Raw genomic sequence first — 21038 nt, 5'->3', positions numbered from 1 at the left:
CTATGATGCATTTGTGTAAACAGACCTTATCTTCCATTAGTTTCCCCATATATTTCCTAGTTACTTCCCCACGATTTATCATCCCTTGAAGTTCAAACCTTCTTTCCTTTGTTAAAAGGGTATATAAGCTTCGGAGTCTAACCACTTCTTTGAGTTTAATTTCTTTTCTGTGAAATCCCATGCATGTAAATATTAATAAAAATTGTATGCCTTTTCTCCTGTTGATCTGCCTTTTGTCACAGGCCCCCAGGCACCGAATTAAGAGGGTAGAGGAAAAGTTTTTCCTCCCTAGCAATGCATTACCCAAATCTAATACTGAGGAAATATCAGACAAGCCTAAATTAAGGGACATTCTATCAAATAACTGGCCTGTAATTTTCAAAAGTATCAAGGTCATAAAAGTTGAGAAAAGGCCACAGAATTGTTCCAAATTGAAGGAGACAAAAAAAAATAATAAAATTATAACACACGATCCTGGAAAAAATATAAAAGACGTTACTAGGACACTTGGTAAAATATGAATTAAGTCTGTGAATTAGATGATGGTATTTATCAACGCTAATTTCCTGATTTTAATGGCTGTATTGTAATCATGAAAAAATCTCTGTGGTAAGCACACTCTGAAGTATTCTGGGGTGATGGGATAGCATGTCAGGAACTGATTGTCAAATGGGTTAGGGCAAGGGTTGGCAAACTCTTTCTGAAAAGGGCCAGATAATAAATATTTTGGGCTTTGAGGGCCATATGTGGTCTCTGTCACATAGTCCTTAAAAAAAAAAAAAATCCCTTCAATGGTAAAATCCATTCTCAGCTCATGCATGGGCTACACAAACACAGGTGGCAGAATGCATTTGGCCCATGGCGTTTGCTGACCACTGGTTTGTGGGCTGGAGGGTTCTTTGAACTATCCTTGCAATTTTGAAATTTTTTTTTAAAAATATTTCTGCTAAAGTCCAGAGCAATCGCCTGAAAAGTTCTGGGAATGGTTGTAATGGAGATGAATAAGGCTGAAAGCTTTCTGTATCAAAAGCATTCTCTCTTTCTCCAACACATGCTGGGAACTTTCCTACTGCCAACTTGGACCTATACTCCTGCTCAGAGGGCCTAGTATACAGTTGAATGGAAAAATGGGTGCATCCACTTCAATTTCCTAGAAAAGGAAAATTACTTCCCTCCACATAAGGTTGGGAAATAAATTATTCATCCTTAAGGAACGTTTTAGCATGACTTTTTTTAGCTAGCTACTCTGAGAAACCATTTCTCACCCATCAGATTGGCAAAAATTCAAAAGCTTGATGATACATTCTGTTGACAAGGCACTGAGCAAATAGACATTCTCTTACACTGCTGATGGAAATACAAAATGATATAACCACTATAAAGTGAAACTGGTCAATATCTAATAAAACTACATATGCATTTATTCTTCGACTCAGCACCCCCAGTTCTAGGAGTTTATCCTGAAGATACACCATGAAAATTAACTCTTATATGCCAAGGATCATTGAGAATTATTTGTGTTTCTCTTTCTCTAGTGTACTAGTTCCTCAACAGAAGGACTCTCTAAGCCCCAACCTATCCTGTCTATCAAGACTGGGAAAGGGACTGACCCTAGTCCCTGAGGCAGTCAGGATAAGCAGTGGCCCCTCCTCCTGTAGCATCCAGAGGCATGAAAGAGAAGCCGCTACAAGTGGCCCTCCTAAAGAAACTTAACAAATAACATTTATCTTCTGCAGCTGCCTGGCTCCTGGGTTCCTGCTACCTGGATCAGTTTTTACCTCTCAGAACACCTACATAACAAGAGTCTGTATGACAAGGTGCCTGTCCCAGTATGACTACTAGGAGCCAAAAGAGGAAGCCAAGGTTTTGCTCAGCTGAGCATTCAGTCAGCAGCTACTAAAATGGCAAGCCCCAAGGGCCTTCACACAGACAAAAATCTCCAGTTGTACTTGTCTGGCTAAACAATCTTTACTACAAATAAAACACCTACCAAGAAACTGGTGACACTCAGGTGTCAGGTTGAAGGCTCAGGAAAGAGTCTAATTAAGTTGACTCAAGAGTAAGGGTACCCAGGGACTTCCATGGCGGTGCAGTGGTTAAGACTCTGTGTTTCCACTGCAGGGGGCATGGGTTCGATCCTTGATCGGGTAACAGATCCCGCATGCCATGCAGCAAGGCCAAAAAAAAAAAGAGTAAGGGTACCTAATAGGATCACAGATGTAGAAAACAATCTTATAGTTACCGGGGGTAAAGAGAAGGGAGGGATAAATTGGGAGACTGAGATTGACATATACACACTGCTATATATAAAATAGATAATAAGGACCTACTGTTTAGCACAGGGAACTCTACTCAGTACTCTGTAATGACCTTTATGGGAAAAGAATCTAAAAAAGAGTGGATATATGTACATGTATAATTGATTCACTTTGCTGTAGAGCAGAAACTAACACAACATTGTAAATCAACTATACTCCAATAAAAATTTAAAAAAAAAAAAAAAGAGCAAGGGTACCTAACTGTACCCTAGGGTAACAAATACATAACAAGGGGGAAATTCCTTTCATGTAAGTATTGTAGCTAATAAATGGAAAAGGAATGGGAATATCACCTTTTTTGCAAACTCCTAATAAAATAAACGATCTAAGTAATAATTATCAATGGCCTCTACTATCAAAACAAGGGAGAAACCTGACATTACCTGCCTCCTAATAGCTGTACACTGCATCAACTACTGTATTAAGTATGCTTCCCCAGGCCCCCAAATCAAACCAGAATCAGATCAAGCCCCAGGTTTACAGGAAATATAGAGGTAATAAGAACATGTTAAATACCTTTCAGGGATGCAATCAGCAAAATCCAGAATGTGGGAAAGTATACAAGGACAAACAACTCAGTTGCTTCAACAAATGAAACGCAGGGAAGAAAAAAAAAAAAAAACAGAGAATGGGAAAACCTAGACTGAAAGAAACTTTTAAAAGTAGAATGACCAGGGACTTCCCTAGTGGTGCAGTAGTTGGGAGTGTGCCTGCCAATGCAGGGAACATGGGTTCGATGCCTGGTCTGGGAAGATCCCACATGCCGCGGAGCAACTGAGCCCATGCGCCACAACTACTGAGCCTGCACTCTAGAGCCCGCGAGCCCCAACTACTAAGCCCGCGTGCCACAACTATGGAAGCCCAGGCGCCTAGAGCCCGTGCTCTGCAACAAGAGAAGCCACCACAATGAGAAGGCCGTGAACCACAACAAAGAGCAGTCCTCACTCGCCCCATCTAGAGAAAGCCCACAGGCAGCAACAAAGACCCAGTGCAGCCAAAAAAAAAAAAAAAGTAGACTGACCTTGGACTTCCCTGGTGGTGCAGTGGTCAAGAATCCGCCTGCCAATGCAGGGGACGCGGGTTCGAACCCAACACAGACAAAAATAAAATAAATAAATTTATAAAAAAAAAAAAGTAGAGTGACCAGACATCCCAATTTGTCCATGACAACCCAGGTTTATGTCTGTTGTCCCAGTATAACTCTTAATAGAGTCCTCTTTCATTATTAAAAGTTTCCTAGTTTAGATAATAAATTATATGGTCACCCTACCTAAGAGATACAGTAATCAAATGAACTGTGTTGGCATATTTGGATATTGATTTTTAAAAAACCGTCATAAAACATTTGAACACTGGATATTTGATGATATTGATAAATTATTATTAATTGTCTTAGGTGTGCTAATGGTAATATGCTTATGTTTTTAAAGAGTTCTTACCTTTAGAGATACAAACTGAAATATTTACAGATGAAATGACATGGAATTTGCTTTAAAATAATTGAGTGCGGGGGGAACAGGTGGGATGTAGATGAGATAATATTGACCATGGGTTGATAACATAGATACTGGAGATGTAAGACTACTCTCTCTACTTTGGAATATTATGGAGATTTTCCATAATACAAAGTCTAAAAAAGAGAGTAAGTTTTCCAGAAAACAAAATTTTCCTACTAACAGAAACAGAAATACCCTAGAAACCTTCAGCTTCCTGCTCTTAATCCAAGAACAAGCCTTTGACATCTTGCCCAATACAACCATTATGTTTATTCAGAGTCACTGAAGCCAGGATCTATGAATAATTCTCTCCCATACAAAGTTTCCTGAGGTTAAATCACAGCTAGTATTCTTCATTACTTCACCTTTCCATTAAAAAAAGAAAAAGTACTTTCCCTTCCCTAACAGGAGAATCACATCTGAATATACTCTCAAGCTGTTCTTTCCCTTACATGGTGGAGGGGGGTGTGGGGGGTGGGAAGGGGGTGGGAGGGGGGAAACACCTTGAAACCTGTTTTGATGGACTTTTCCCACTGCCAAAATATGGCCCAAAAAAGAATGTAATTCAGTGTTTCTTGTTTTAGTCCATGTCCTGGTGTGCCCCAACAGGTCAGTTTTAGCTGCAATAATTAGTGAGCCTGAGCAAGAAGGCAGGAGAGCACCCAGCTGCCACTGCCTTATCTTAGCCAATGACAAAGCTTCCATGGGCAGGACATAATGATAAGTGATACCTAGAGCTACTCAAGGGAAAATTAGAATATGAGAAAACTAATGGAAGCCAAAGGAAAATTAATGGAAGCAACATGAAGTGTGAGGATCAGCAACATGTGAATTTTCTAACAAAAATAGCAAAATAACTGCTATAGCAACTATAATTGTTATCCTGAACAATTTTACATGTGTTGACTCATCTAATCCTGACAGCAACACCTGACGTGCTATCACCATCCCCAGTTTAATAATGTAGAAAACTGAGACAGAAAGAAGTGAAGTGATTTGCCTACAACAGGGCCAGGATAAGAACAAGTTCTGGAGACGTTCCTCTTTTAGAGTTACTTTGAAAAGCAGTTTAAAAAAAGACAGATAAGACAAGCAGGTGTTGGTAAAGTGAAAATAGTGCTTTCTCTTTGGTAGGAAACAATCTTGACACTACCAAAAAAGGGTTTCAAAGGCTGCCTAGTTTTGGAGGAGGCCCAAAGGAACACCTGTCCTTTGCCATAAAAGTCTACAGAAAGCTTCTCACACATGTGACACAGGAGGGGACAGCGGGCTGAATTAGTCCCAGCTGCAAACTTCAATAGTGAACTTCTTGTTGCTGAAGATATTTCAACCAAAGAATAGCTTTTTCACTAGAGACTATATGAAAAGAATTCCTATGCAGTAGGCAGTAGGCTACAGCCAGAACCCTTCCAATACAAAGTTCACTCTAATGAGGATTTCTTGCTGCACTTTAGGGCCAACAAAGATGATGGCAATTTAAAACTGAACCAAAACCTAAGCCATTCTATGTTCCAGGAAGTTGCCAAGACCAAACTTCTATCCCCAGGAGGTCTACAGCTCCAATGAATGGCCAAAGACACAACTGCCTCCTCTCTCTAGGGGCATCAATTACACCAAGGACCATATCTAGTACTCCTTCAAATAGGGTTATATCCACAATGCAATACCCATGTCTCAGCACCAATCAGCAGGCTAGAATCATATTCTTAGAAGATGTACAAGTTGACTAAATGTTCAAGGTTAATTAATTCAACCCAAATCACAATCATATTTATTATGCCTCTTAAGGTTGATCATACCCATCCAGGACACTTGAGAGCTAGCATCAAGGCCTGTCTATAACAGACCCATCCCTTCTCATCAAGGAAAAAACGGAAATGTAGTATAAGAGTTAAAGTGGGCATCATTTTAAAACCATGTCTTGATTGTCCTTCAAGTTACTATGGACAACAATTTGTAAGGTCCTAAGTCATCACTAAGATGCAGTCAATAAAAAGGGTTAAGATTCTGAGCAGGGCCAGTTCTAATTACTATTTCTAGCCCTTTCCGGCAATGCAACCAAAAGCCTCAACAGTTGTGTTAGTTTGCTAGGGCTGCCATATCAAACTACCACAGATTGGGTGGCTTAAGCAAGAGACATTTATTTCCTACCAGTTCTGGAGACTAGAAGGTGTCAGCAGGGTTAGTTTCTTCTGAGGCCTCACTCCTTGGCTTATAAATGGCTGTCTTCTCCCTCTGTGTCTGTGTCCTACCTAATCTACTCTTCTTATAAGTACACCAGTCATATTACAGCCTACCCCAATGACCATATTTAACCTTAATTACGTGTGTGAAGACTCTGTCTCCAAATACAGTCATATTCTAAGTACTGGGGGTTAAAGCTTCAACATATGAATTTTAGGGGGACACAATTCAGCCCGTAAAAATAGTTATACTCCATGGAAATAAAAGACATCCCAATATGGCCACTGTATGGTGGCAGTATGTAGATCCTAGTTCCCTCTTTCCTGGGTCATCTATTTTTTTTTTTAATTTATTTATTTTATTTATTTATTTTTGGCTGCTTTGGTTCTTCGTTGCTGTGTGCAGCTTTCTCTAGTTGCGGCAAGCAGGGGCTACTCTTTGTTGCAGTGCGCAGGCTTCCCATTGCGGTGGCTTCTATTGTTGCAGAGCATGGGCTCTAGGCACACGGGCTTCAGTAGTTGTGGCACGGGGGCTCTAGAGCGCAGGCTCAGTAGTTATGGCGCACGGGCTTAGTTGCCCCGCGGCATGTGGGATCTTCCCGGGCCAGGGCTCGAACCCGTGTCCCCTGCATTGACAGGCGGATTCTTAACCACTGTGCCACCAGGGAAGCCCCATCTATTTTTAAATAGAGGTCAAATTCACTGCCAGTAGCTCTAGAATTTTCTTCACTTATTCACATTGTTTACTGGAATCATTTTTCTCTTCTTTCGACCTGTATTTGCTCAATTGCTAAATAACAGCATGTTCATTAGGCACATGTATGTGGTAAGGATTTTGCAGAATTTAGATTCATCACTGTGTTCATTAAAAACTGATTCTGTCCTAGATTCTGAATGTGAATTCAGAGAACAAAACTAAATTAGAGGATGACAGCAATGAGCATGGATAAAAGAAAAAATGGAATGACATAAGCCTAAAAGAGGAACAGAGGTTTTTCAAAGAAGGTAATAAAGGTAATGGCCAACCTCTTAAAGTCAGATCACCCCAGGGCTCAATCCATTGACATTTCCTCCTTCTCTACTCACTGGATGATCTCACAAACCTAATGATTCATTTCACTTATACACTGACAATTCCTAATTACAGCTCTTTAGCCCAGACCTCACATATCTCTAACTGAATGTCAATTAGCTATCTCTTGCAGTTTCCCAGTCTCAGTTCATGGTAACTCCAATTTTCTAGCTGTTCAGCCCCAAACCTTCAGTTAGTTATCCTTAACTCATCTTCTTCTCAAATTCTGCATCTAATCCATCAACAAATCCTATCAATTCTACCTCCAAAATAGATCCGCAAATCTGACCACTTCTTACCACCTGCACCATCGTGGGTTCAAACCACTGTCTCTCACCTAGAATATAACAGTAGCCTTCTAACTATAACCATAATGATTCTTTTCATCTAAGTCAGATCATGACATTCTTCTGCTTTAAACCCGTCAATAGCTTCTCATCTTGCTGAGCATAAAAGTAAAATCCTTATAATGGCTTTAAAGCTCTACTATCTCTGGCTCCCACTACATCTCAGACCTCATTTCCCACCTCTCACCACCTAACTCATTCCACACGAGCTTCACTGGACTCTGCTGCACAAAGAACACACAAAGCAAGCTCTTAGGTCAGGTCTTAGGCACTTACTGTTGCCTCTGTCTGAAACACTCTTCTTTCAGATGCCACTATTCTGGCTCTGTGACTTCTTTCAGGTCTTTACTCAAATGTCAACTTATCACTGAGGACCTCCCTGGCCATCTTATATGAAATGTCAACCCCTGGGCCCCACATTTCTTATTGCCCTTAGCCTACTCTATTTTCTCAGTATCACTTATGTCCATCTGTTAAATATTTACTCACTAATTTGTTTGCCTCCCTCCACTAAAATCTAAGCTCCCTGAGGGCAGGGACTTTACCTCTTTGTGATCACGGTTTGGTCCTTCATGCTTAAAACAGTGCCCAGCACATAGTATGTACTCAAATAACGTTGAACATAAGGAAGACAGGAAGAAGTGCGGAGGCGGTTATTTTCAGCAACGTGAACAAATCCCCTAACCTGTTTTGGAATCAAATTTTCCTTTTGTGTAAAATGTGGGTTTGGACTATTTAACCCTGAGAGAGCTCTAGCATCCTGTCATGCTATGCTTCTCCTATGGGGTGGTTACAGGGCTGTCCATCAGTTAAGATGGACACACAATTATCTAACTACTGATATGCTACACTATTTTCTCCCTAATTTTGAATGTAACAGAGATCTGTGAAATTCCTTTCACAGAGGGCCATAACTTTCATTCCATTTCTCCCCATTATTAAGGAGAAAGGTCTAGGTTTTACCTATCAGGCCAGAAGCAATCACCAAGGCCCACGTTTATCACAGCAGGTTTCTTACCTCCACTGCAGTGAGCGGCTGGAACTGGGACTGCCAGGACTGCTGTGGGCTTGTGTGTTCAGGAAGAAGGCAAGAGGAGAAGTAGCCAGAGGACAGTCAGCACTAAATGGGACTTTAGTGAGGGATAGGGTTGGAGCCGATGTGGGTGAAAGTATGAGCCGGTTTACTTCAGATCCTCGACAAAGAGCAGAGATTCTGACAAGGTACCACAGTAGAAGAAGACAGAGTCAGTGATAATTTCTCAGCCAAAAAGAAACATTCAAGATGGGTTAGTTTAGGCAAGAGGCTCAAGAAAAGTAAGTGGTCAAAAACCATTCTCAAATATCATACCCAGTACCAATGCTGGCACAGAATGACCACTGAGTCTAAAACTTAATCCACAGAATTAAAACCAAAAATTTAAGCTTTGGATATTCAAAGTATTTAGATTGGCTTCTGGGAAAATATTGTAAATTTACTGTAACTCATCAATTAGCAAGCAGTAGATAATATTTTGTGTTCAATGACTAAAATTTCCTAGAAAAATGTGTATGTCAATAAAAGTAAAACATTCTTCATAGTTTTTAAGTTGTTAGATTACATTTACAATAATACCAAGTTACTTAGCTAACTTCTGCCTAAGGAGTACACCAAATAACGTTACTTTACTCTGTATAATAAATTTTGCTTCTATTTAAATTTTCGTTTTGCAGGTTACTTTTTCCCCCTAAAAACAATCTATCCATCTTGACATGTTAAGTCCTAAAGAAGACTATTAAGTGAGATCATTAGACTGAAAACGGACAGATGGTAAATATGAATTTCTATTTTGTTGACCATTTATAGACTTGTCACAGATGATGAAAAATAACTGACAGATGCACAGCATTTAATTTGCTATAGTAGTGGCATAGCTTTCTATACAAATACCACATTTAACTACAATATTTTATTTCCAAGATAGGAAAAAAATTAAGTATCACATAAGCACCTGTTTTAAAATGATATTAGTTTCCTGTATTGTTATTGCTGCCTGTTTGGATTTGGTGACATCCTGCTTGTGTTTAATTACATATATTCAAAGGAAATCTTCACCTTCCTATGTATTATCCCTCTAGCTGGCTCCAGCATATTTCTCAGATGAGTATTTAATATGAGGATATAATAGGATAGGAAAGTGGATGGCAGATAACTATTTAAAATTACATGCATATCCAAATTTCTACAAATACAACATATTTTTTAAATTACAAGCAAAATATTAATTTTTGATTAATTTTTCACTTTCAAAAAGAATTTTCACTTTGCTAAAGAGCTCTAAATAATTTTAAAAATCTAAGGAATTTTAAAAATCAGCTCCCTAGTACAGGTGACCCTTGAACAACGCAGGGGTTAGGGGTGCCAACACCCCTCGCAGTTGGAAATCCGCCTACTTCACAGTCGGCACTCCGTATCTGAGGTTCTGCATCTGCAGGTTCAACCAACTGTGGATCGTGTAGTACCCTAGGACATATTTATTGAAAAAAATCTGCGGTATAAGTGTGTTGTTCAAGGGTCAACAGTATATATAAGCTAGAGCTAATCAGAACATACAACAAGACACCTTTCTTGTTAACCTGAATAATATTGCTTTTACAAAATTCTGGAGTCTTAAATCTTATCACATAAGACGAGGCTTAGCCATTTGATGAATATATAATAAGGATTATAAAAAATCTATGAAAACCAAATCTCATTCTTTTTTTGCTCTTAATTACCACTCTGCAAACTGGTTAGACTCTGGGCCTAGAGTCTAAAAAGGATTGTTTGGAAAAGGAAAGGTGATTGATAAACTACTTCCTAGATCCTCAGGGAGAGTTTTCGTAACCCAAATTCAAAGTCACTAAAACAGATACAATGATTACAATTACCAGTACACTAATGTTCGGTGAGCATGATTTTTAACCCCTTATGTTTTCTTAAACTACAAACTTAATTGAAATTTTTCCAATTTTGCTCACAAGTTATCTTTACTTTAAATGACACTTTAGTTGATGAAGCTTCTCTATTGTGGTCTTTTACTTCATAGTTTTAATGTGGGGCTAAACCATTTTTTTAAAGTGTGCCAATCCTTCCAATTATTTACTTCAAACAAGTTTGATTTTCCAAGGTCTGGTAGAATCATCAGTTCAATCAATGAGCATCCACTAGCATGGAAGGGCAACGACCCAAAGGAAGCCCACTGACAAAGTCTGCCTACTTGAGTAGCTATGCTGTCTCCACGTAACCACTACCCTTCAGGGGAAGAAAATCTGAAGTGCTCTCCCTCTGCCCTGTGAGTTACAGCAAAGGCAGTTCAAGACAGATCGCTGAGGTGGCATGGACCCTAGGGCACTTCTTTCCCTGGTTCCCTAATTTGCTGATCAATTCACTCAGTACTTCTTCATTAAATAAGCCTGAGCAGCTCTTGGGAAAGCTACCCTGAAGTGAAAGTCTTCTTCCATTCCCCAGCTTCAAAATCCTTACCTAAGTATTATTTCTATATTGGTCAACATAGAAATAAAATTCAGGTCACACCCTAAAAGACTCAGGCTTGGATCTGCAAGGGTAGAGATCTGAGGTCCTGAGCTGACAGGCCAAGGGCAGAAATACAATACCCTCTCTAGTCAAAGGCAGAGATACTTTCATTTCCATTTGTTTCTCACATTCATGGGGCTTTGGCACTAACTTTAAATACACATTTGCTGGCAAGACAGGAAAAAAAGATCTTCACTGTTAACCCAGCTTCCCAAGTACCTAAGAATCACTAAAAGACATCTAACTCAGTTTTCAGAATTAGAAAACCCCGTATGCCTCTGCCAGGGATCACTGTTTTGACCTTGAATCTATTAAGCCAGCTCAGCCCTCTTCCTGACAGGCATCTCCAAACCAGAGTCTCTTCCAAGCAAATGAAGGCGTGTTAGTTGGCATTAGTTCTTTTCCTGACACCTGCCAGTTTCCACTCAGAGACCCCAGCCTCCTTACTGAATCCGCAGGCATGGTGCTCCCAGTCTCTCTCTCCTCCGTTTCATGATTTTCCTGGCTACTCAAGCTTTTGCCCTCTCACACTTGGAATCTTGGCAGGAAGTTCTCTCACACAAGGGGTATGCAGTCATAAATCAAAAGAAACTTACAAAGGCTTCCCAAATATAAGAGAAAAATTAAAGCACTTTGCTTCAAAAACATGATTTTCAGAACCCCCCCTTAAAAAGACCCAAGAGCACAAAACGCAGCAGTGAGGCAGAGTGAGGAGTCCCAGATCCCAAATGTATCAGCTGTCCTCTGATCCGCCTGACATCATTCACACTCAGCCTGCAACAAATCAGAGCCCCAGGGAGCACCTTGTTCCTCCTCAGTGACAAGCATCAAATCCCCTCCCCCACAAATCAGTTGCAACCTCCAACCCTGAGACCTGGCAACAATAAAGACTCTGGCAGAAACTGCACATACCAACTTGAAAACTCACACTGTGACAGAAATACTATTAACTCAGGAGGCGTGGTCCAGACTAGAACAGCTGTTGCAGTGGGCAGGGGAATGGAACAAAGCATATTAAGGATCCCAAATCAGTAAATAATGAGCTAAGAATATGTGGGCATTTCTGCAACATTATTCATTCTCAAACCCAGGCCTGATGGAGGATGACAGAGTTGTAATGTTGGGGTTCAAGGCATAGTCATTATTCAAATTCAGAATCTGACCAATTTAAGTAAACTCTGTACTCCTTCTTTAGACTAAGTCCAGCATCATTTTAAATTCAATTTCTATTACTCTCCAATCACTTAAATAACCTTGTGGTAAAAAGAAAAAAAAAAGGCATAAGGAAAGTTAAGAAAAATAAGCCTAGAAACTATTTAGTTTAATTTCATCCAGAAACTATTAATGAAATAATTTATATGGCAGATGTTATACAAGGTAAGGTGAGGTAAGCTGCAGAAGAACTGTAAAGAAGGGTAAACCACTGAACCTTTGCATGCTCCAGTTTGCCCATCTGTAGAATGAAAATTACTAAGGTACCTAAGAGGTATGTTGTGGTAAAGACTGATATATGTAAAACAGAAAACTGCCTAGCACAGAGGAAGTGCTACAGAAGTGTTAGCTATTATTGTAGGTCTTGCCCTCCCAGGAGGGCAAGCTCCCAATCTAAAGGAGAAGATAAGTGCAAACGCATAAGAAACCATCTGACAAAAGCAGCCTGGCCAATTGATCAAGTAAACTACTGAGCTAATAAACACTGACAGCTAAGGGAGCTGAGATTAAGCAAAAAGTCTTGGTCCCCTGCTTCAGAGCACCTGCCAACTCTGACGGGCTCCTCTCATTCACCTAGATGACAAAGTATGTCAAACTGTTTTTCTAGGGTAACATTCAAAAGATTAATTCATACTCCAACCAGTGCTTTTTTAACTGCAGGTCACAACTCTTTAGTGAGTCATGAGATCAATTTAGGAAGTCGGGACCAATATTTTCTTAAAAGAGAAACAGAATGAAATAGAATAGAAAAGAAAATATTGAAGTGCTTCACACAGAGTAAGGATAAGAATTATTTAGTGAAATTTGTGTGTTTGTGACAACTGTTATTGAAATATGTATAATATACAAGTATAAACATGTGTCATGGGTTACAATGTAAAAATCTATTTACTTTTGAGGGTCATAGTCTAAAAAGTTTGCAAGCCACTGCTCTAATGACCCAAGCAAACCCACCCCACCCGGCAGCTACAGACACTCACTTTCCCTCTCCATGTACCAGCCCAATCATTTGGCTCTCACAGCTCCTTTCCAGAATCCCCTGTTCTCTATAACGAAAATGGAAACACTCTCTCAGAAATCTAGCACCTCTGAACAAGTACTGGGTCCCACTTTGGGAAAGTCTCGTGATGATATGAGGGTCAGTCACAGAAGCCCACACTTCCACATCTAACAGACTAGCTGCGATCTATCCTCATCCCAAGCCGAGGCCATGCAGTTAAGGCCACGGTCCTGAGTTTCTACTCAATATTCTCCACTCGCCAATACCCAACCCCAGGCTACTTAAAAATAATAGTAGTAATAATAATAATAACAACAGTAACGGAATAACAGCACATATATCATAGGGCTGTGATGAGGACTATTTGGTTATTATGCATAGAGTGCTTAGAATAGAATCTAGTAAACAGTAATTACTTACAAATATTGGTTGCTTTATGTCGTTATTATTAACATCATTTTTCATCCAAGAAATGCAAGTTAAAACCACAATGAATAACACTATCCACCCACTTAGATTGGCCTTAAAATTTAAAGTCTTACTATAACAATTGTTAGTATAGATGTGGGCCAACTAGAGCTCTCAATATCACTGGTAGGAGTATAAAATGGTACAACCATCACAGAAAATTATGTGGTGGTTTTTACAAACCTAAACATACAGTTATCATTTATCATTTGACAAGGATGGGGGAAGGGCAAAAAAACAAAAGAAATCTAAGTTTGGCTATTTGGCTCTTTCACTTTTTAAAAGGTTAAAAATATTTTAGCCAAAAGAAATTCCACATAGCAGATACAATGAAAGTAACACTGCAATAAAATATAAGGAGATTAAAGCAAAAAAGTGGAAAAAGTAAGTTTGCATGATGTATTCATTTTCTGTTGCATAACCAATTACCACAAACATAGCCACTTAAGACAACACACATTTATTATTTCACAGTTTCTGTCAGTCAAGAATTCAAGCACAGCTTATCTAGGTCCTCTGTTTAGGGTCTCACAAGGCTGCAATCATGTGTCACCCAGGTTGCATTCTTATATGGCAGTTTGGCTAGGGAAGAATCCACTTCTAAGCTCAATCAGGTAGTTAGCCGAATTAATTTCCTTGTGGCTATGGGACTGAGGGCCCTAGCTTCTTGCTGGATATCAAGTGAAAGCCAACCTCAGCTCCTACAGGCTACCATAGTTCCTTGTCACAAGGGCTTTCCCAGCATAGCTGCCTACTTCACCAAGCCAGTACAGACTGTTTCTATGGTAAGTCTACTAACTAGACAAAGTCTTATATACCATAATATAGCCACATGAATGACATCTTATCACTTTTATTATGTTTCATTGGTTAGAAGCAAGTCACAGGTACTGCCACACTCAAAGGGAGTAGGATTACACAAAAAAATGAACACCAGGAGGAGGAGACTACAGGGGCTACTTTAGAGTACATTCATCATGCATGACTATGAAGAAGATTCACCAAAAAATAACCCCAAACTGATTTCTATAGACTACTTTATTAGGACCATCACAGATCAAGGTTTAGTCTGCTATTTTTGGTTTTCTTTATAATATCCCAGCACTGAAAACATTAAAGAAGATCTTTTTTTAAAAAAAAATATTTATTTATTTATTTGGTCACGCCGGGACTTAGTTGCGGCATGCAGGATCTCTAGTTGAGGCATGAGGATCTAGTTCCCCGACCAGGGATCGAACCCGGGCCCCCTGCATTGGGAGTGCGGAGTCTTAACCACTGGACCACCAGGGAAGTCCCAAAGGAGATCTTAAGACATGTCATACGGCTGCCTAGCTACTGCTTTAAGAGATGGTGAAACTGCAACATAAGTGACAGCAATTTATAAGGTGATATTAAAATATTGCTTAATATCTTCTGTGACAACAATAATTTATCATGAGACTCCATTACAAAGTTTGATGTGTGAAGTTCGTGGTTCATTTCTAAATCCATGTATTGCTTTTAAGAATTTTTTTTTTGCCAACTCCAATTTCTACTGCTACAGCAGAACAAATAACCTCTAATTAAAAATAAAAAACTAAGAAACAAAATGACTCAAGAAAGTCTATTAAGCTGGTATTGTCAAAATAACACAATTTTATATGAAAGTTTGTATTGAAGGACATAAAGTATGCCAAGATGAAATGTCCTGTCCAATGATAATTATTGCTAATTATTTCTTGTATATTCTTAAACATTTGATTTTCTACTCTCTGGAGTTTTTCTGTGTATATACATTTTTTAAATTAAAAAAAATTTACTATTCAAAAAAAAAAAACACAATTTTAAAATTTTAATATATTTAACCTAGTATATTCAAAATATTCCAATATGTAAACAATATAATTATTAAAAACACACTTTACATTCTTTTTCCCTAGTCTTTGTGATATAATTGACATAAAAACAAAACAATTTATAAGAAAATCTTAATTACAATATAGTGGCTTTGCTAATAAAGTCAAGGAAAAGTATGGACATTTTTATAACATGAATTGTTTGCCTTTACTGCTCAAACAGATGAACACCTAGATGGGTGCAGTATTAATTCAATTATCATCTTTAATATTTTGCCAACTTTCAATCATATAAAATTGATAATGGAAAAATTGATAATTGGTTGTAATATCTGTCTGTTTCTCTAACCTTTAAATGTTTTCATTTTATATCTGGATGAGAGCCATGATTTTATCTGTTTTGGAAAATTACCTGTTAAACAGTGTTGGAAGTCTTCCACCAAAATGTCCAATGGATTCACCTCACAGAGCCACATGAAAGAAGTGCATCTCATGTGGACTGCCCAGGCATTTCTCTTCTTGAATTTGAGAGGTAAATCTGAAGTGGCGATCTGAAGTTGGCCTAGTCTCTCCTTTTCTAATTTTAATTTTCCTCTATATAATTCGGTTTTGTTTTAGGTTTGTTTATGGCTGATAAGTTACTCCCACTGGTGGTAGCAATGACTGGGATACTGTTTTTATGGTCTGACCACTCCTGGCTATACACCCAAGAGAAATGAAAACATATGTCCATAAAAAGACTTGTATATGAATATCATAGCACTTTTATTCATGATATCCAAAAACTGTAAATGAAAACAAGCAGGACCCTGTAGGGCCCTCTGGGTGACAGACCTCTCCATGTCCCCTGTTTCTTGTTTGTAGAAAAAGGCTTTAGTCTCCTAGGCCTTCCCTGAGTTCCAAAGAGCAGACTTAAGCTGTTACTAATTAGGGAAGTAAGGGAATGCAGAAACAAAGGAAAAGCAGTCAAGTAAGAAAAGTAATGATAGCTTAAACAATAGTTCAGCAATAAAACAGAGTCCTAGCTCCTTCTTAAGGGATATACATAACAATCCAAAGCATATCTTTGAGTTGTTCTGCAGGAACTAAGACCCCCCCACCCAAGTGGAGGATGGTGACTACATGCTGAGCACAAGCAGGTAGACCCCAGACTGCTCGGAACCAGAAGGTTGATGATTAAGATTAACAAAACATCACCCTGTTACCTCACCACCAACAACCAATCAGAAGACAGTCCATGAGCTGACCATGCACCCTGCAATCCCACCCCTAATGTTGCCTTAAAAGTCGTTTCCTGAAAGCCATCATGGAGTTTGTGGTTTTAGAACATGAGCTGCCCATTCTCCTTGCTTGGTGCCCTGCAATAAATGCTGTACTTTCCTTCACCACAACCCAGTCAGTGTCAGTAGGCTGGCTTTGCTGTGTGGCGGGCAAGCATACCCAAGTTCAATTCAGTAACAGAAATAACCCAAATATCCATCAAACAAAGAGTGGTCTATTCACACAAGGTATACTAAGTATTAAAATGAACAGGAACACCGAAGCTAAATATAAAAGAGTAGATACTGTATGATTTTCACTTATATGAAATTCTGCCACAGGCAAAACTCATCTAGAGTGCCAAAAAGCAGATCAGTGATTGCCTGGGACCAAGAGCTGAAAGAAGAATTGACTGCAAAACTACACAGGCAATATTTGGGGTAATAAAACTGTTCTATATCCTGGTTGTGGTGGTAATTGCATGGTGTATATGAAACAGGAGGGAAATGGGCAGGGTACAACCTCTAAAAGCATGACATAGCCCTTAAGGACATGACAAAAACTGGTTAGAACCGATTAGGTCCAAGATGGCAGAAGATTCGACTTCCTGTAGATCTTGAGCTTCATTATATGCTCATAATACATTATGAGCATCATAATACCTTAGCATATGCTAAATGACACATCCGCCAGAGCCATGACAGTTTCGAGGCAGACCATAAAAGGCCAAAAAGTGGGCGGTGGCCCAATTCCTATAAATCTCTGCCCCTTTTCCAAAATGGTTGGAATAATCCTCCCACTTGTTAGCCTATGAAATTACCCAGTCCATAAAAACTAACCACCCCATATATCAGGGCCTCTGAGATGGCCCACACTCTGTCTGTGGAGTGTGTTTCTCCCATGGCTGCTCTCACTTTCCAAGATAGCCCCATGCCCTGGGGCTACTCTTACCTTTTGAGACAGACGGCATTCTGTCTATGGAATGTGTTATCTCTCTAAATAAATCCACTTCTTACCTATCACTTTGTCTCTCATTGAATTCTTTCTGCAACTAGACATACAGAACCTGAGTTTCATTAAGTCCTGAGACCAGGTATGTGATCTCAATTAAAAGACAGTGGGTTCAAGTCCCAACCTGGGTTCTGGCCAGGTTCGAGTCCTGCCCCATGGGTTCAAGTCCCAGTCTGGATTCTGGCTAAGTTCGAGTCCCAATCTGAGTTGTGCAGTTTCATATATATTTCTCAAAATTCATCAAGCAAAACTTTTTGGGGACCCCCAAAGAGCTTATTTCTATGGGTAATAACTATCAATAATAACATGTACTACAAATGGAAACTGAAAGGTTTTGTATGTGTGTGTTTGGTTTAAACAACAGACATTTATTTCTCACAGTCTGGAGGCTGGGAAGTCCAAGATCAAGGTGCTAGCAGATTTGGTTCCTTGTAGGGCCCACTTCCTGGGTTGTAGCCAGCAGTCACCTTCTCACTGTGTCCTCATGGCAGAGAGAGAGAGGGGAAGGGAGAGGAGGGGGGAGGCAGAGGAAGGGGAGAGCCACAGGTACTTTCTGGTCTCTCTCCCTCTTCTTAAAAGGACACTAATCCCATCATGGGTACCCTACCCTCAGAACTTCATCTAAATCTAATTACCTCTCAGACATTTAAAAATGTTTATCTATTGATTCATTTGAAGAGAGCAATGATAAACACATTACATGTTAATATCATCTCAGTATTACTATAAAATTAAATCTGATCTGACAACACCCTAAGAACTGTCTTCAAGTAAAGTGTAAATATATTCCAGAATATGAAGCAGAGTAATAAAGAACAAAATTAGGAAAGTGATTTTTGTTTACCATGGTTTATAATACCGTGCCGTGAGTCTGAAAAGCCATGAACTGGTTAAAATCTTAGCCAAGTCTGCTCAATTTTGATGGGCCAGTTTCCCTGGTTTATTGTTTATTGCCTTCACCTACCTTATTAAAGTGTATTCTTTTTTTCTATGTAATATGCCCAGATAGCAAATATTTTGTGTCTTAATAGAATAACTTTCTTTGCTTTATTCTGACTTATTATGCCCTTAATTATTTAAGAAAACACGCAAAACAAGGTTCCTCATGAAAAAGCTGAGGTTATTCAAAATTGTGTTACCTTCTCTGTTTATTTTTAAATGTTTTATTGTCACCTTGGTTAAGTAACCAGGTATTGTTTCTCAAACACCAAACTCTTATCTTTGTGTTTTCACTGACAACTCTTTGCAGTTTAGCCTTCCCCAAATCAGTTCCTAAATATAAGAAACAGTAAAATAAAACTTTCAGTATATTCTTACCACCTAAAAATATCTTTGAGATATCCCAGAACATTCCTGCAAAAATCACAAAGAAGTGTTCTTTCACATTTTTAGAGAGATGCCAGAGATAATTTAGTTTATTTGATGTTTTACTATTGATGAGTTTCATGGGAAAAGTTGTCAAATAAGAAAAGATGCTCAGCCTTCCCTAGTTGAAATATGTACAGCTAAAATGCTATGAATATAAATATTCTAGAAACTGTATAACTATGGGACGTTCCTAGAGATTTGTCGATGCCCTTGCTATCCCATAATGTGTTTCTGTTTTATGAGTCCTCATGGCATTTTGCCAGATTTTAGGAAATAATAGTTTAGTGTTTTTAGTCTTAATTTCAGTTATCATTTAAAATGCTTACTTGGTAGAAGCCTTACTTTTAAAATCTAAATCTAGCATCTTCTAGGTCAATGGAATTTTATAAAAATATATTGCTAAATGTCCAGCATTTACTGCAGACTTACTAAATCTTTTTACTTGATATCCTTAGTTTGGTCTTAGTATGTTCTCTGCCATAAGATTATTATGTTATATATATATCAAGAATTTTTCCTCTGTAAAAGTTATGTTCATCCATATTTTTTTGAATTGGTTTTATTATTCTTGTTCTGCATGCTACAGAAAAACTTAATTCCCTGTTAGTTGCATTATTCTTGTTATAAACTCTCATCAGACCTTTCACATTTAAAAATTGTCCATAATAAACTGACCACAGCTCTTTTAAGTCTCTGTCATTTACGAAGAGATTTTGTTTTACACTGATGCTAGTTTGAAGGCTCTATAATCAACTAGAAGCCAAAGTCTGTGTTTTCAACAAACAATTGTCTGAGTCCCACGGAAAAGGACTGCAGCAGGTATTTCAAACTATTTGACACTTCAAAGAATAGACTCTTGGGTACAGGCTTCTGATGCTATCACTTGGACAACTGGAAAACTTTCAGACCATTCCAGTGGACTGAGTCAGAATTTCCAGAGCTCTTTTTAGTCAAGAAGCAGACTACCAAGCTAAGATCCAGTGAAATGAAAATTAATTACACTACGATTGAATGAACTAATGAGGGATGACTGTAGTTTGTTTGGAATACTGTCTTAAAGTCTATTTTCTGGATATATAAGGAAGCCTACTCTTTCTTCTTAAGCTATCTAAATCCTTAATAATTTGCTTTTGTAAAAGGAAACATTTCTAAATCATATCTGATTCTCACTGACTACCCCCAATGGGACTTGCGAAAGTCTTACTAAATTTCCTTATTGAATCCCCTTAAAATAAAATTGTAAAAAATGGTTATGCAACCAAAAGTTTGTCAAAATGTCATATTTGAGAATGCTACTTATTTAATCAGGTATAACAAACCACTTTTAAAGAACTAAGGTTGACTTTTTGAAGCCAATAAATATAAAACCCTCCCAGGAAAAATGGCCTGGTACCTGGCTTTATAGGGTCCAGCAGATCACCTCCTGGCAGACCCAAGACCCTTAGGACATTTTTAAGGACCTTGAAAACAGAAGAATCCACCCAAATTTATAGGTATTACAGAAGAAATCTGATAAAGAGTTTCTTTTTTTAAATTAATTAATTAATTTTATTTTTGGCTGTGTTGGGTCTTCGTTGCTGCGTGTGGGCTTTCTCTAGTTGCGGCGAGTGGGAGCTACTCTTCGTTGCAGTGTGCGGGCTTCTCACTGCGGTGGCTTCTCTTGTTGCAGAGCACGGGCTCTAGGCGCGCAGCCTTCAGTAGTTGTGGTGCACGGGCTTAGTTGCTCCATGGCCTGTGGGGTCTTCCCGGACCAGGGCTCGAACACGTGTCCCCTGCACTGGCAGGCGGATTCTTAACCACTGCGCCACCAGGGAAGTCGCTGATAAAGAGATTCTTAAGCTTGGCTCTCTAGCCTTGAAATACAAGTAACAGTGGCTTTTAAAAGTTCAATCTGAGATTCTTTATAAAATTCCCA

The 21038-nt window shown here is 38.9% G+C and overlaps 1 protein-coding gene across 8 annotated transcripts in view; it reads right to left on the bottom strand.

Annotated features, from left to right (window-relative positions):
• The window catches only part of MAST2 (microtubule associated serine/threonine kinase 2), a 210179-nt gene that overhangs the window by 78863 nt on the left and 110278 nt on the right, over window positions 1–21038 (bottom strand). Inside the window, exons 1-2 of one of the 8 annotated variants that reach the window (XM_036857680.1) lie at window positions 11417–11676; window positions 8435–8629 (exon numbers count right to left, since the gene is read on the bottom strand). The exons of 6 other annotated variants lie outside the window; for them this stretch is intronic. In XM_036857680.1, coding sequence (XP_036713575.1) covers window positions 8435–8629; window positions 11417–11463 — 242 coding nt within the window. In that variant the 5' untranslated portion in view covers window positions 11464–11676. Of the gene's footprint in view, window positions 1–8434; window positions 8630–11416; window positions 11677–21038 lie in introns of those variants that run through there. One more of the 8 variants, XM_036857688.1, reaches the window with a different exon arrangement.

This window comes from Balaenoptera musculus, chromosome 1 (assembly GCF_009873245.2).
Source record: "Balaenoptera musculus isolate JJ_BM4_2016_0621 chromosome 1, mBalMus1.pri.v3, whole genome shotgun sequence".
NCBI classification, from domain to species: Eukaryota; Metazoa; Chordata; class Mammalia; order Artiodactyla; family Balaenopteridae; genus Balaenoptera; species Balaenoptera musculus.
The sequence above is the reverse complement of the archived record's forward strand: the minus strand, read 5'-3'. Positions and strand labels throughout refer to the sequence as shown.